This window comes from Pongo pygmaeus, chromosome 8, assembly GCF_028885625.2.
Source record: "Pongo pygmaeus isolate AG05252 chromosome 8, NHGRI_mPonPyg2-v2.0_pri, whole genome shotgun sequence".
NCBI classification, from domain to species: Eukaryota; Metazoa; Chordata; class Mammalia; order Primates; family Hominidae; genus Pongo; species Pongo pygmaeus.
In genome coordinates, this window is record NC_072381.2 from 20950455 (window position 1) to 20964939 (window position 14485).

The window sequence follows — 14485 nt, forward strand, 5'->3', positions numbered from 1 at the left end:
TGCCGTTTTATATTTAAAAATAATAATTCTACATTCTTATCATTGGGAAGGAGAGTCACAAAATGCTGTACCTGAACTTTAGTGATAGACTATTACTGTATAAAGAAACCATGAACTTCAAAGGTTCTTCTCTATGCCGTTCTAACATTGGAAGCCCCATCTCTGACCTAGCATTATAGAAATTTTCCTGACTTAATGCACAGAGGTGTTTTTCTTAGCTGGGGATTTAACTCCATTGTTTGTGGTCAGCTTTCCCAACAATTCCACAACACCTCCCAAAATAAATGAGCATCAAAAGAGAAAATCAGAACGGCAAATGAACTTTTGGCAGGCAAAAGTAGAGCTGGAAGTTAAGATCTCATTAGAAGAAACTTCACAGGGACAGTTTTAATGTCTTTGTAGACCTTAAAGTTCAGGTTAGGGAATTTTCTTTTACAAGAAATCCCCACAAGACCTACAGGGCCTGCTGATGAAACAGACTTGAGGTCAGGTGTGGTGGCTCACGCCTGTAATCCTAACAGTTTGGAAGGCTGAGGCAAGTGGATCAACTGAGGTCATGAGTTCGAGACCAGCCTGACCAACATGGTGAAACCTCATCTCTACTAAATAAACAAAATGAGCCAGGCAGGGTGGTTTGCATCTGTAATCCCAGCTACTCGGGAGGCTGAGGCAGGAGAATTGCTTGAACCCAGGAGGCAGAGGTTGCAGTGAACTGAGATCATGCCACTGCACTCCAGCCTGGGCGGCAGAGTAAGACTCTATCTCAAAAAACAAAAAACAAAAAAAAATAAAGAAAGAAAAGAAAAAGAAATAGACTTGAGATGCATACTCTTAGTAGTGAACATGAGAGTGAAGGGAAGTTGGATAAGTTTAAAAAATAAATGAAAAGGGGTAAGGTTCCTGTGGTCTCTTTCCTCGATATGTAACTTTCTTTGTGCCATGGTATGTAGTTTGAGATGTTAGGCAGATCCTTGTGACTGGGTGATTGAGCTAAAGGAAGGAAAGTTTCAGTTTAATCTATATTAATGGCAAGCTCCAAAGAAATCACTCTGGCTAAAGCTCAAAGGGGGTACATCTGAATAGTAAATTCACATTATTGACATAGAGAAACTCTTACTGCCAATTTCTAGTGGATGTAAGTTTGGGTACATAAGTTTGATAGAATCTTCACGTCTTGTATTCATCCCTTCACAAACATGCTGTGTGCTTCACAGGCAATATCTCTTCAATACTCTTATCCTTGCTTTATATAGAGAAAATTTAGGTTTCGAGAGGTGAATGGCTTACAACAATTATACAACAAGTAAGATCTGGAGTAGGATCAAACCGTCCAACAGTCCAGGGTCCATGTTCTTATCCACCATATGAGTGTTATCCAAATTTCCCAGATTTCTGCCATTTGCATGCCCCTTTCTATATGTCATACCAGATAAATACTACAAATAACACCTACACTGTTAAACTTTTTCATTAAATTAATTCACTGTTTATTTTCAAATAAAGTTATTTCTAAGAGATTGTTATATTTCTACCATCAATTGAAAACTAGTCACCCTTCTTTTGGAAGAAGGTAAACATTAAAACAATTTAATCATGAAGTCAACTGCTCTTAAGCATTAAGATTATCAGTAAGCCACATAATATCTACCGGAATGCCATAATGGTATATGAACCACACTTTAGAGACACTGTGGGAATCCACACTACCTTTTTGTGATCTGTATCTCAACTTCCCTCTCTAGCATCCTCTCCTGCCATCTTTCACCCCAAGTACTCATCACACTAAACCCTCTTCTTGAATCCTGGAACAAGCCTTGGATCCTGAACATATTTGGTTGCTCTGCCAGGAATGCCTTTCTTCACAAAACTCAGCCCTAAACCTTTTATTACTTTTTCAAGATCTAACTCCAACATTACCCCTTCCCCAAGGCTCTTTCTCTCTGCCACTGCATAGCCTTCCTTCTGCGTTTGCACAGCACTTTGCAAGAGGCATTATTACTTATGACTAAATGAGATATTGCAATGTAAAGTACTCAAAATGCATAGTAAGCACCCAAAAATAACGGTTATTGTAATGGCACTTAAACAATGAATCATAGCTATATACTCCTATCTCTGTTTCTCCTAGAAACCTTGAGGATGCCCACGACCCCTAATCTCAAGGCATACCTCTCATCTTTAAAATCCCCCAAGAACAAGAACAGAGAAGACATTCAATAACACATTTCATTTTTAGTTTTGTCACTTGTTTTGTTTTGTAGACTTATATATATATATATATATATATATATATATATGTTATCTATCTATAGATAGGTCTATGTATAGATAGATATCTATACCTATTTTCATAAATATATATATTCATAGATATCTATACCTATTTTCAGAAATAGGTATAGATAAAAGAAATAGAAAATGTTCTTTTTTGTGATTTGTTTTGCTTTGTAGACTAATATATATATAGTCTATATATCTATATAGATACGTAGTAGTCTAACTAGATACAGAAAGACTATATAGAGATATATACAGACTATCTAATATAGACTATATATAAACTATCTAATATAGACTATATAGAGATTTATGGACTACCTAATATAGGCTATATATAGATATATAGAGTCTATAAATATATAGATATATAGAGATTATATATATATATATGACTACAAAACAAATGAAAAAACAAAAAAGAAAATATCAATATATGTTTCTGAAAATAGGTTTCATTCTTTTTTAGTTTTTATAGATTCAAAGGTACAAGAACAGTTGTGTTACATAGATATATTGCATAGTGGTGATGTCTGGGCTTTTAGTGTAAACATTACTCCAGATAGTGTACATTGTACCCAACAATATTTCACCTCTCACCCTGTTCTCACCCTCCTACCTTTTGGAGTCTCCAATGTCTATGATTCCACTCTGTATGTCTGAATAATATGTGTCTTTAATAAATAAATGCTGACACAAGGCATTAGGCTAGGCGTCATGGAGGGCATACAGATGTGTAAAATGCTAGCTCCACTTTTAAGGAACCGATCCTCTCGCAATGAGGTTCATTGTGATGGGATTTGACCTGTACAGGTTTTATGCTGTCATTATATGTTGATATACAATAAAATTTTTTTAAAATACTTAAGAAATATGATCACATTGCTGATGTTCTTCTGGTTTTCTTTAACTCTCTTTAGTTCTGGAGGATCAGAAATGGCTGTTGCATGTTTAATCTCTTCTTTGTATTTCACCTGCATAATTTATAAGAATATAATGTTAACTTTATTCTACTCAAGGCTTTAAAATATTGAGAATTCTTCAATTGTAACTATTGCATAATTGAATTTTATTAATTCCAACATTACTTCTCCTTCACTGGGGACATAATTCTTAATTTTATCTGATGCTTTCAGGATTCCTTATTCCTAAGGTAAAAATAAATCCATATCTATTCACTTATTCATCACTATAGAAGTTTTTGAAGTAAAATAAGCAAATGTTGCTTATGAAAATAAATTTTATTATTAGGCAGATGCAGGAAAAAAACCTTGTAAATTATCTTAAATAAAATGATTATTTCCTATCCAAAAAGCAGTTTCTAGTAATGTGGTAATTAAAATGTAACAAGTATTTAAAGGCAAAAGTCAAACTGATTTAGCCACAGAGTCTGGGGAGCACTGTTTGTCTGACTGAGAGCACATAAATAATAAGGAAATAAATAAGGAAATAAGGAATTTCCTTATAAGGAAATAAGGAATTTCCTTATAAGGAAATAAGGAATTTCCTTATAAGGAAATAAGGAAATTCCTTATAAGGAAATAAGGAATTTCCTTATAGAATAAGGAAAAAAATAAAGTGAGCACAATAAAAGAAGAGAAAAAGGGAGACGGAAGGAAATGTACTAAAAGCATAGACCACTGGGTCCTGCATCACTATAAGGAAGGTCAGTGCCAGGAAGTCAGAGAGATCTGCTATCCACACAATCACATTAGGAAAAGCTCACCTTTATCCGGCTTCTACTTCACTCAAAATCTCCCCCATCAAATATATTTAGAGGAAGATCAATCAGGCAAATGGTAATACGGGCATACAGTTATGCATGGGACAAGAAAGATTCCTTTGAACTCATAAAATGATTAGTGATACTATCACTTCAGGTGGTATTTTAATATGTCTACAATTCATGGAAGATGATTCATATTCAATCTTCCTTGAATGAAAAGGATACATATATATGTAAATATATGAAAGCACAGGCTCAACTTAAGAGGCCGTGTTGAAATTTAGCAAATATCTAAATCTACATGAAACATGATTCAGAAATCACTTGGTAATGTTTAAAATGATTAAGGGTGAAATCCATGCAGACTGTCATAAAGAAACAGTACCTAAATATCTCAGATATCATCTACGTCTTAGTATCTATGGATTTCATATAAGTAACAATGCCAATATTAGTCCACACCCAAAACAGTTAAATTGGAAGTTCACTGAGACAGGCTACCTCTAAATAAAATTCAAAAATAGTTCTTAAGACAGAGAGCTAACAGCTAAAAGGCTTGTACTCTGGAGGTGGAAAATGTCGAGATCTTTAAATGTTAGAGAATCATATCTTGGTTTGACAGATCTAGCTAATCTTAAAAGGGCAACTTTCCATTTGAATACTAAGCAGGTGTTTATGGCCCAACCTCATGCAGATACAGAACTATGCATTTATTGTTTGCTGGAAGAGGCTGTGGGATGCTAAGAGACGAAATGATATACTGTAATACTCTGTGGGATTTTCCTCGGGTGAGAAGCTTAACATGATTAAAGATGAACACTTCTGTTTTTCAAAGCGAATCTAACCAAAACAGCACAGTTATTTCACTGTAGTCTATAGAATTGCACACTACAGAATATTTATAATATTAAGTCACAGTACATCAATGGGTGCATTTTAAACATTATCATTGGAAAGTGAAGCAATGAATATTTTATACTTCTCTCCCAAACTAATTTATCTACCAGGCTAACACAGGCTCTCACCATGAAAGATCAGAAGAACACACCATCCACTCTCAGTCACACCTTAAGCCTAGGTCCTCCTTACACTTTCTTCAAGAGACAGCTCCATGCGTGCTACAGAGGTTTTATTGCACTCATATTCTGCAGACTTTTTATACTTTTATTTTGAAGTATGCTTTACTATTGCATTCTCTTGCCTCTCCTACACTTTCTTCACAAATGCTGACCCACACTGATATTCTCTGGATGCTGCATAATGACCAAGTGACCCACAGATGAGTCTAATCAAGGCCATTCTGCTTGGATTACTTAAAGGGGAGGTGCTCTTTCCAAGGATGAAGGTGAAAAGATAAGTCAGAGTAAGGGATTTAAAGAACGAATCCTTTTTACTTCCTCAAGAAACTAAATGTAATGGACAGGCACAGTAGCTTATGCCTGTAATCCCAGCACTTTGGGAGGCTGAAGCGGGAGGATCACTTGAGGTCAGGTGTTCGAGACCAGCCTGGCCGACATGGTGAAATCCCATCGCTACTAAAAATAAAAAAAAATAAAAATAAATAGCCAGGCGTGGTGGTGTGTGCCTGTAATCCCAGCTACTTGGGAGGCTGAGGCAGAAGAATCACTTGAATCTGGGAGGCAGTTGGGGTGAGCTGAGATTACGCCACTGCACTCCAGCCTAGGCAACAAAGCAAGACTCTGTCTCAAAAAAAAAAGAAAAGAAACTCAATGTACTAAATATACATGGGAGAATATCTAATTGGTAAGGAAAGCAATTATCCATCGCAAATGTCAAATACGCAATGGAAAAAAAAATTTATCCATAACATGAAGCACCTTAATGTTAGAAGGACCCTTCTAACAGAAGAGGACCCTTCCCCCGAGTCTGAAGGTTATTGGAAGGTAAGTTATTTCACAATTTATAGTGAAGATGTGTGATTCGTTTTCATTTTTGCTGGAAGAAGCAGAAGGTAAAACGGGCTGGAAAGAAGAAATGGGCAGAAGTGTGTCTGATAAAAAGCTTAGAGATGCGACTGACATCCATTAAAAATGAACTGGTACTATTTGCCTTTTCAAATCTAAACCTTCACTTAAGCTGCCAAATAAATGTTCTGGGGCCTTTAATCATTGTATCAGGGAAAAATTTCTTTCTTCCAACTTGTGGAGAGGTACTGAAATGTATCCTTTCTTTGCAAAATTTAATAGAGTTAAAATTCTCTTCAAAGAGATGAAATCTAATCCTAGGTTTCATTAAAATGATCTAGCTCTTCTTCACTGTGATATATCAAAATGAAACACTGCTTCAGAGTCAAGGCGAGCAAGGATACAGTTTTTGTTCTGAAAGTTAGATCTTTGATATATGATGAAATAGCATTTCAATAAAGTGAAGAAGAAAAGGAAAAAAGCCACCAGTTGAGTAAAGAACTAAAAACATTTGTCTGTAGTTTCTGTTTGCTTTTAGAAAAGATAACTAATGCTTTAGAGAACTTACTGAACTAATATTCTGCTGATTTTTCTTCACTCGTTCGATCTCTGGGGTATCTTTTACTGCAGTGCCAGCTCCCACTTCTTTCTTATAAAATACCTTTATTATAAGAAAAGGAAAAGAATAACTAAGCTTGTCAGAATTCAAGTCCTAGATCCGCTTCTTAGAAAGACAATTTCTCAGGTTTTATAATAATACGAATACTGCATCTATTTATGAGTGCTGGAATTATAGGAACCAATTCAATAATCCATTAAGATAATCCATTAAAACTTTGGATTTATATCCCATAATCTTACAAATAACCCTCTCCTGCTCTAGGGCTAGACCACTACCATGGCTGACTGCAGATTATTTGCTTTAAGAGTACACACTGGCAAACCAGAGTTCCTTTCTTCAAATATAAATATATGGCCCACGTGTATTTGAGAAAAAGCAGATATTACAAAAGCCCATTAAGCCGTTATCACGGAATTCAAAAAGAGAATGACATTTTAGGCAACTTCTATGCTCCAAACACAAGGATGCCCACATTCTCTTCCAAGAAAATGCTAGCTCATCGTCAATATCGATGTTAATTTCAAGTCTATCTTCTTCATCTTCCACTTATTTTTTAACCCTCTCCCATGTGTCTCCACCCCTACTAACGTCTACCCTTCCAAACCCAAAACAGAACAAAAACACAAGAGTATTTATGAGTGCTCTCATTATGAGTACTCTGCAGAAAAACAGAGTAATTATAAGAAAGGTAAATGAAGACAGAATTACTCCCTTTCTTGACATTTGGTAATCCAGTGGCCCCTGCGTGGGTGGGAGAGCACGGTAGGAGAGATGGTTTCCTCCAAAGGCTAGAACTATAGAACACTATAGACTCACACAGCCTCCTTTCCTCATCCTTCCAGCAAGACTTTCCCATTTCTCAGTACAGCCTGGCCATCCCTGTGGAGACCCAGCAGACACCTGACCAGCTTACTCTGAGAGCTGGCGCTTGCCATCTAATTAGGAGGTAGGAAATATTCCAGAAGTCCTCACACTTAATAGAATTTATATTTTGATGAGATGCTTAACTATTAATGACTGAGCTAATTCTATGTTAAAATATTAGTTGTATGGTCAATTTTTACAATTTTAGAACAGAAGTCAAGTTTATACATTTATTAATGTTGGACCCAGCCTCTTAATTAATAGTGCTGATGCACTATTTACAATAGCAAAGACATGGAATCAACCTGAATGCCCATCAATGACAGACTGGATAAAGAAAATGTGGTACATATACACCATGGAATACTATGCAGCCATAAAAAAGAATGAGATCATGGCCTTTGCAGGGACATGGGTGGAGCTACATGTCATTATACTTAGCAAACTAATGCAGGAACAGAAAACCAAATAGCGCATTTTCTCACTTACAAGTGGGAGCTAAATGATGAGAACACATGGACACATAGAGGGGAACAACACACACAGGGGCCTATCAGAGGGTGAAGTAGGAGGGGAGGGAGAGGATCAGAAAAAATAACTAATGGGTACTAGGCTTCACACCTGGGTGACAAAATAATCGTACAACAAATCCCTATGACACAAGTTTACCTATGTGAAAACCTGCACGGGTACCCCTGAACTTAAAATAAAAGTTAAAAAAAAAAGTGCTGATGCAATTCCTCTTCCTCAAAATAAAAATATAGAAGTTTAGAAATTTATTAAGAATGAGTAAATCGTTAGATATATTATCAGTAAAAACAATCAATAACCAGGAATAAAATCACTTCATATGACTATTTTCATCTTCAAAGTAAAATCTGTGTAGAAGACAGACTTCTTTCCTGAGTTCAATTTTAAAATTTAGTTAATAACTGTCATTTACACCAAAGAGGAAATTTTGAATTTGTAATTCCAAAAAAATCATGAAAAATTATAATTTGTAAAAATTATCAGTATTCTTATTATTTTAAAGAAATAAAGATAATACACTTGACAGAAAATTCAAGTAAGACAGCAGAAAACATCAGACAATGAGGAAAAAAGACCATTTCTTACAAAACAAAATTTCAAGGTGGCAACTGAAAAGAAGTAATGGCTACTCACCGCACTAATGTTTTGTTGAGTTGTCTTAATTCTCTGAATTTCAGGAGTATCTGCTATGGTAGAATAGTTAGAAAGCATCTTCTCTGCTTCATCTTTATACTTTCTCTAAAAATATAAACAGTTAATATAATTCTGAAACTATGTGTGTGCACACGCATGAGAGGGAGGGAGGGACGGAGGGAATGAGGAAGGGAGACAGAGAGAGAGAGAGAGTAAAAAACTGTTTTTACTGAGTTACACTCCCAGAGAGAGACAGAGAGAGAGAGGCGGAGAGACAGAGATCGAATGATACCATACCACATGGCTTCTAGATTTATGCTTTGCTTCCTACTTCAGGTGAAGATAGATTTGATTAAGGGAAAGTTACCAGTATTTTGAAAATGAGATTAAAATCTTAATTTTCTCTCCACTAAATGAGCTACTATGAGCTCTAATACAACCCAGGCAGTATCTTATCCTAGTACCAGCACTTACGTTGTAGTTACTATGTAATGGGTACTGTTCTAAATACTTAACACACATTAACTCATTTAATCAACCTGACAAACAGATACTATTATTATTTCCATCTTACAGATGGAGAAACTGAGGTACTAGATAGTAAGTATCAGAGCTACAACTTGAAACCAGGCTCTCTGATTCCAAAATCAGTGAAGTTAATTATTCTGGCAAACTACTGCTTATTAAGAAAGGTAACTACTATTCATGTTTAAATGCACCAGGCTTCATTACACCCTCTTAAGTATCCCCATTGAATTTCAGTGATTAAAATCCCTTAAAATTAGATATATTCTCACATCACACTAAAAAAAATCTATGCTGTTAAGTTAAGGCAGGAAATCTGACAGCTCACGCACCTTCACTCTCAATACTTTTACTTTCAGGTATATATATCATGGTTGTAATACTATATTTACATGATTATTAGATTTGTCTGTAGCTTTCCAAGAGCAAGCCATGTCTAGTTTTGCATGCAAATGGGTGCTTAGGAGGTATTTACCTACTGAAGGAATGAATTTGGCATTCTTGAGAGAGTAAGTAACTCTTCTCCACTGACTCAAATGTCCATTTGTTGTTTAATGCATTGACCTAGGATTTTAGTTAAGCTGATATGGCCAAGCCAATGTCTCCAAGTTCACGGACACTGAGAACAGAAGAACACACATTTCAGGACCATCCCAGCGGCTGTGTCGTCTGCGGAGGCTGAAAGGCATACAAGTCCTCTGACATTTGACTCTGCCATCTTGATACTACCTTTTTGAACTAGTGGATGGTTAATGTCCTTGCTTATGTCTTAATCAGAATTTTAACAAATTTCACCAAATGTTGTTACACATTCCTTTCTGCATGAACTCCATTAATCAAAGTAAATTCTATGGTCAACTTTAAATAACCATTTTCATTTTTTTCATTCCTTCTATTTTTTTCCATTGGGAGTCATTCTTTTTTAGTAAATGTTACAGCAAAGATATTATTTGCTAATGAATGTTTTTGCCCAAGTCAGATTTTATAAATAAATTCTTCTTCCATAAATTTTTGTGGTCATTACTTCTCCCACATCCAGCTTTGTTTACAGAATATGGGACAAGTATATTTGACAAATCTAAATTTTACCAAGAAAACCTCACTGTTCCCTTAATTTTTACCTAACGCTAAACTTCACCTTATACCTTGTGCAGCTTTAGCCACTGTTAGTTTTATTTGGAACTATTTTAATATTAATATTCACTATGAAATGGTTAAAAGACAAATAGTTTGTAATTTATTTTTCTGTAGTATGAGCAAAAGCATTTGAGCCAAGTGTCCATAGAGTCAAAAAAAAAAAAAAAGAAAGAAAGAAAAGGTTAAAATATCCTTGGGCTGGGCACAATGGCTCATGCCCACTGAGGCAGGAAGATAAGCTTGAGCCCAAGAGTTTGAGGCGGCAGCAAGCTATGATGGTGCCACTGCATTCCAGTCTGGGTGAAAGAGTGAGACCTCCATCTCTAAAATTAAAAAAAAAAAAAAAAAGTTTTAATGTCCTTGGACTCAAAACAAGGAGCCCCAACAGAGAGGCTGTAGCTCTCCATAATGTCTGTTGCATTGAATCTATGACAGTTGTCCTATTAATTAGTAAGGTTAATCAAGTTTGGCCAATGGTTTCTTAGTGAAAGAATACACTAACTCTGAATGCAATGCCCTCAGAAAGATATCATTCATAGAGACATACAAAGCACATGGCAACATGACATTGGAATACACGATTCTGAGCATCTTCATTCTTGACCAACCTGGCTATAGATTTCAGATGTCCTCTTGGCTCGAAGGATATCCGGGATATCCATGCTCACTTGCATTCCTTTCCCTTTAATTTCATTTTCTAAGTCCTTCTTGTATTGCTTCTAAAAGAACAGAAAATAATCTTAGAGCTTTGCTTAAACTTTAATAGCAATGTTGAAATTTACGTGTTTGAATCTCAAAGCCACCCATGTGGAAAGAACACTTATGCTCTTTCTAGCTATGATTCACGGCATTTATTTTAAACTTTGTATCTCGCTGCTGTCTTACCTGGCTGGCCATCTCGGATGCTTTCTTAGCTCTCTGGACATCAAGAGTGTCTGTGCTCACCTGCATCCCTTTCCCTTTAATTTCAGTCTCCAGATCTCTTTTATAGTCTTTCTGCAGAAAATGAAACACAGTTAGTGCTCTCCAATCATTTGAGAAACTGCTCAAAAATCGAGATGTCATTTTGACATCAATACCATGTCTTTTGGAATGAAGTTGAATCCTTATTTCTTTTATTTCTATAGAATAATAGAGTTTTTACTTGTGGTAGGAATACAACTTAGTATAACTTATTCACCAGTAATCAGAAGAATTTTTTTCTGCTAATCTGAATTAAGAAGAAGAAAAAACAGAGCTAGCCAAGGGGGAAATTTAACATTTCAATATGATAAACTTGATATATTATTGGGTCATATATGGCTTAGTTAAGTGTCAGTCAAGAGTGATTGTAAAATTGCTGTTTTTCAATCTGTAGTGAATAAGTGTTGGGTGCTTCTCAGGAATCCACCCCTTCTTTTCCCTTCATTGGCTCCCTAATTTGCCACTGGACAACTCAATGTTCCCACTCCTAAACCATCCAGCTTAGGTGAGACTGGCTCAAATCTCTGGACTCCACTGGAGTTAAATAAATCATTATTCCCTTCAACGGCTCTCTGATTTGCCACTGGACAACTCAATGCTCCCCCTCCTAAACCATCCAGAAACTGGCCCAAGTCTCTGGTCTCTGCTGGACTTAATAAATCATTATCCCTATCACCCACACTGTAGAATTGGTTCCGGGATGCACACATCTTTTTTTCCACATAAGAGCCACTGGAAGCCTCTTTGCAAACAAGAATGTCTACCTAAGAACTGAAAGCTGAAACTAAATCTCATTATTTGAGTCCTAGATCAAGTCGTGCCTAGGAATTTTTCTACTGTTCAATCATAAGAACAACAAATAAGTTACCTGTGTTTTCTGTTTAAGCCAGTTGGAATTGGATTACCTATTGCTTACAAGATAGTCATAATTACACAGGCACACATGTCTTTAGGGACTTTTGTCACATTTGAAAACTGATTATAAAATTCAGCAAGCTGTACATATATAAATTTGCATTTTCTATATGTATATTATTCTTCAAAGAAAAATGTTATTTTTAAAAAAACTATTAACTATAGCCAATTAAATTTGCTTTAAAACAATTATTTATTATGCTGACACACTCCAGATTTGTAGATTCTCTGCTGCAAAGTAAATGTTGGTTTGCTTATTAGTAGATCCTCAAATTTAGACAAGTGGTAAACAAAAATCTCAGTCTTGGAGTATTTTGCCTCTTGTCTTCCACTCATAACCCTTCCTGTTTTTACTGACTTACACTCCCAGTATCACTTTTCTAAATAAAAATTTAATTATGTTTAACTTTCAAAATAATAATATTCAATTATTACTATGTCTATAAAAAGCACTCTGTTTTAGTCAGCCTGTTTAAAGCCCCAAGATAAAATGTTTCATTTGAAGGCCAACAAATATGATGAAACTGAGGCACTGATAACAGACAGCCACCAAGGTCCGATGGTAAAAGAATGTAACAATCTTCCAATATGAACTTTCAAATGTAAATGTGTTCTAAAGCACATAGACTACATTAGACACCCTTTGCATCAGTTATTTGTTGTCTGCATAACAAAACACACCAAAACTTAGAAGGTTTAAAACAACATGGCGGCATCCACATTCCAAGACGGCAAACCCTAATGCAGAAGTGTGCTTATAGTCTGAGTCACATTTGCTGATGTCTCATTGGCTAAAGAAAGTCACATGGTCAAGCCCAGCAATATGGGAAGGCCTGACTCTTGAGGGTCATTTGTGTCACAATATGATCCATTGACTTTATCTGAAAAATAAACTTTTGATATTAAACTATGGCAAAGTCCCGAACACTGGTTGAAAAGGATCTGAGCCTGTCATTTAGGCAAAATGGGACTTGACTATGATTATATGCAAATGAGATTATTATTATTATTATTATTTGGGGGGTTTTATTGACTAAGACTCTCAGCCTGAGAGTGGAGACTTCACCAGAGCCAAGTTAATCAATTTACACTGGATGTGACTGGAAACCACTAAAGAATTGCATGTGAGGAGATTAACAAAATTTCATTTAATTCCCTCAAGGATTCTACTCCTGCTGGGTTAAGAATGTCTACTAGGACCTGGGAGGCAGAGCTTGCAGTGAGCCAAGACTGCGCCACTGCACTCCAGCCTGGGTGACAGAGCAAGACTCTGTCTCAAAAAAAAAAAAAAAAAGAATGTCTACTAGGAAGGCAATAATAGCAGAATTCTGGTTAGGAAGCTATGGCAATGATCTAGAGGATAGAGATGGTGGCTTAGGACTAGGGTGGCAAGAAAGATGGACTTAGACCACCACTATGGGGGTGGCATCAATAAAGCATGCTGATGACAGGAATCAAAGTGACTTCTGTGCTTTGGTTGGTGCCATTTGCAGAGAAGCAGATCGGGGAAAGCTAACCTAGGGGAAAATTAGGGATTCTAGTTTTGGCCTGTAATGTTGAGATCCCATTACATATTTCCCTTGTAGACAACAAAAGATAAATGGTCACATATTCACATCCATGTTATAGAACTCTTCATTTTTCTGTAAGAATGAGGTAGACCTATACGAAGGAACACGGAAAAAAATCCTTAATATAAAGTGAGAAAACAATCAACCACTTAAATGGGGTCTGACCCCATTTAAGATTTTTTTAAGTCTCTGTGTGTACATGTGTATGTTTATCTATATAAACACAAAATAAATTTGGAAGGTTCCATAACAAACTTATAACAATGACTACATCTCAGGAGGAGAACAGAAGTAGGAAAGGGATAAAGGAGGTTTTCAAGTACCTGTTCCTCACGCTCCTGGCCGTCCACACCTGGTCACCACTTCAAAATGGAACATTTATTGATCAGGAAACCTATACCATCTCCACTTCCTTTGTCTTATTCAATCATGGCAATCCCATTTCCCTGGCCAGTGCCTAACTCTGGGGATGTCAGTCATTTTCAAAACAACAGTAACTTCCCTAGCAGCTAAGCAGCTACCTCTAGCCTTCCAGATTTCCTGTAAGGTGTCAGTCCTGAGTCAGCTCTTCCTAAGTGCAAAGGTCACACAACGGGTCTCAGAATACTCCACTGAAGCCCCCATCTAACCAGCCTTGAGATAAGTGAGCAGGACCCCTTCACCTGCACCCTGATTTTTTCTTCACATACACTGTTTATAAAATCATCACATCCCAAGTCTTCTTTACTCCAGCGATCCTTTTATATTCTCAGATTTTCTGGGGAAGTTCAAGAGGTACAGAGAAAGTTCTAGGGTA

General features: G+C 36.3%; 1 protein-coding gene across 10 annotated transcripts in view; it reads right to left on the bottom strand.

Moving 5' to 3' along the window:
- NEBL (nebulette) overlaps nt 1-14485 on the bottom strand; it is a 399766-nt gene that overhangs the window by 40093 nt on the left and 345188 nt on the right. For 7 of the 10 annotated variants that reach the window (XM_054503210.1, XM_063669620.1, XM_063669623.1 and 4 more), the window contains 5 exons: nt 11126-11236; nt 10849-10959; nt 8579-8683; nt 6497-6589; nt 3159-3251 (listed from right to left, as the gene is read on the bottom strand). The exons of 2 other annotated variants lie outside the window; for them this stretch is intronic. In XM_054503210.1, coding sequence (XP_054359185.1) covers nt 3159-3251; nt 6497-6589; nt 8579-8683; nt 10849-10959; nt 11126-11236 — 513 coding nt within the window. The remainder of the gene's footprint in view (nt 1-3158; nt 3252-6496; nt 6590-8578; nt 8684-10848; nt 10960-11125; nt 11237-14485) is intronic. One more of the 10 variants, XM_054503211.2, reaches the window with a different exon arrangement.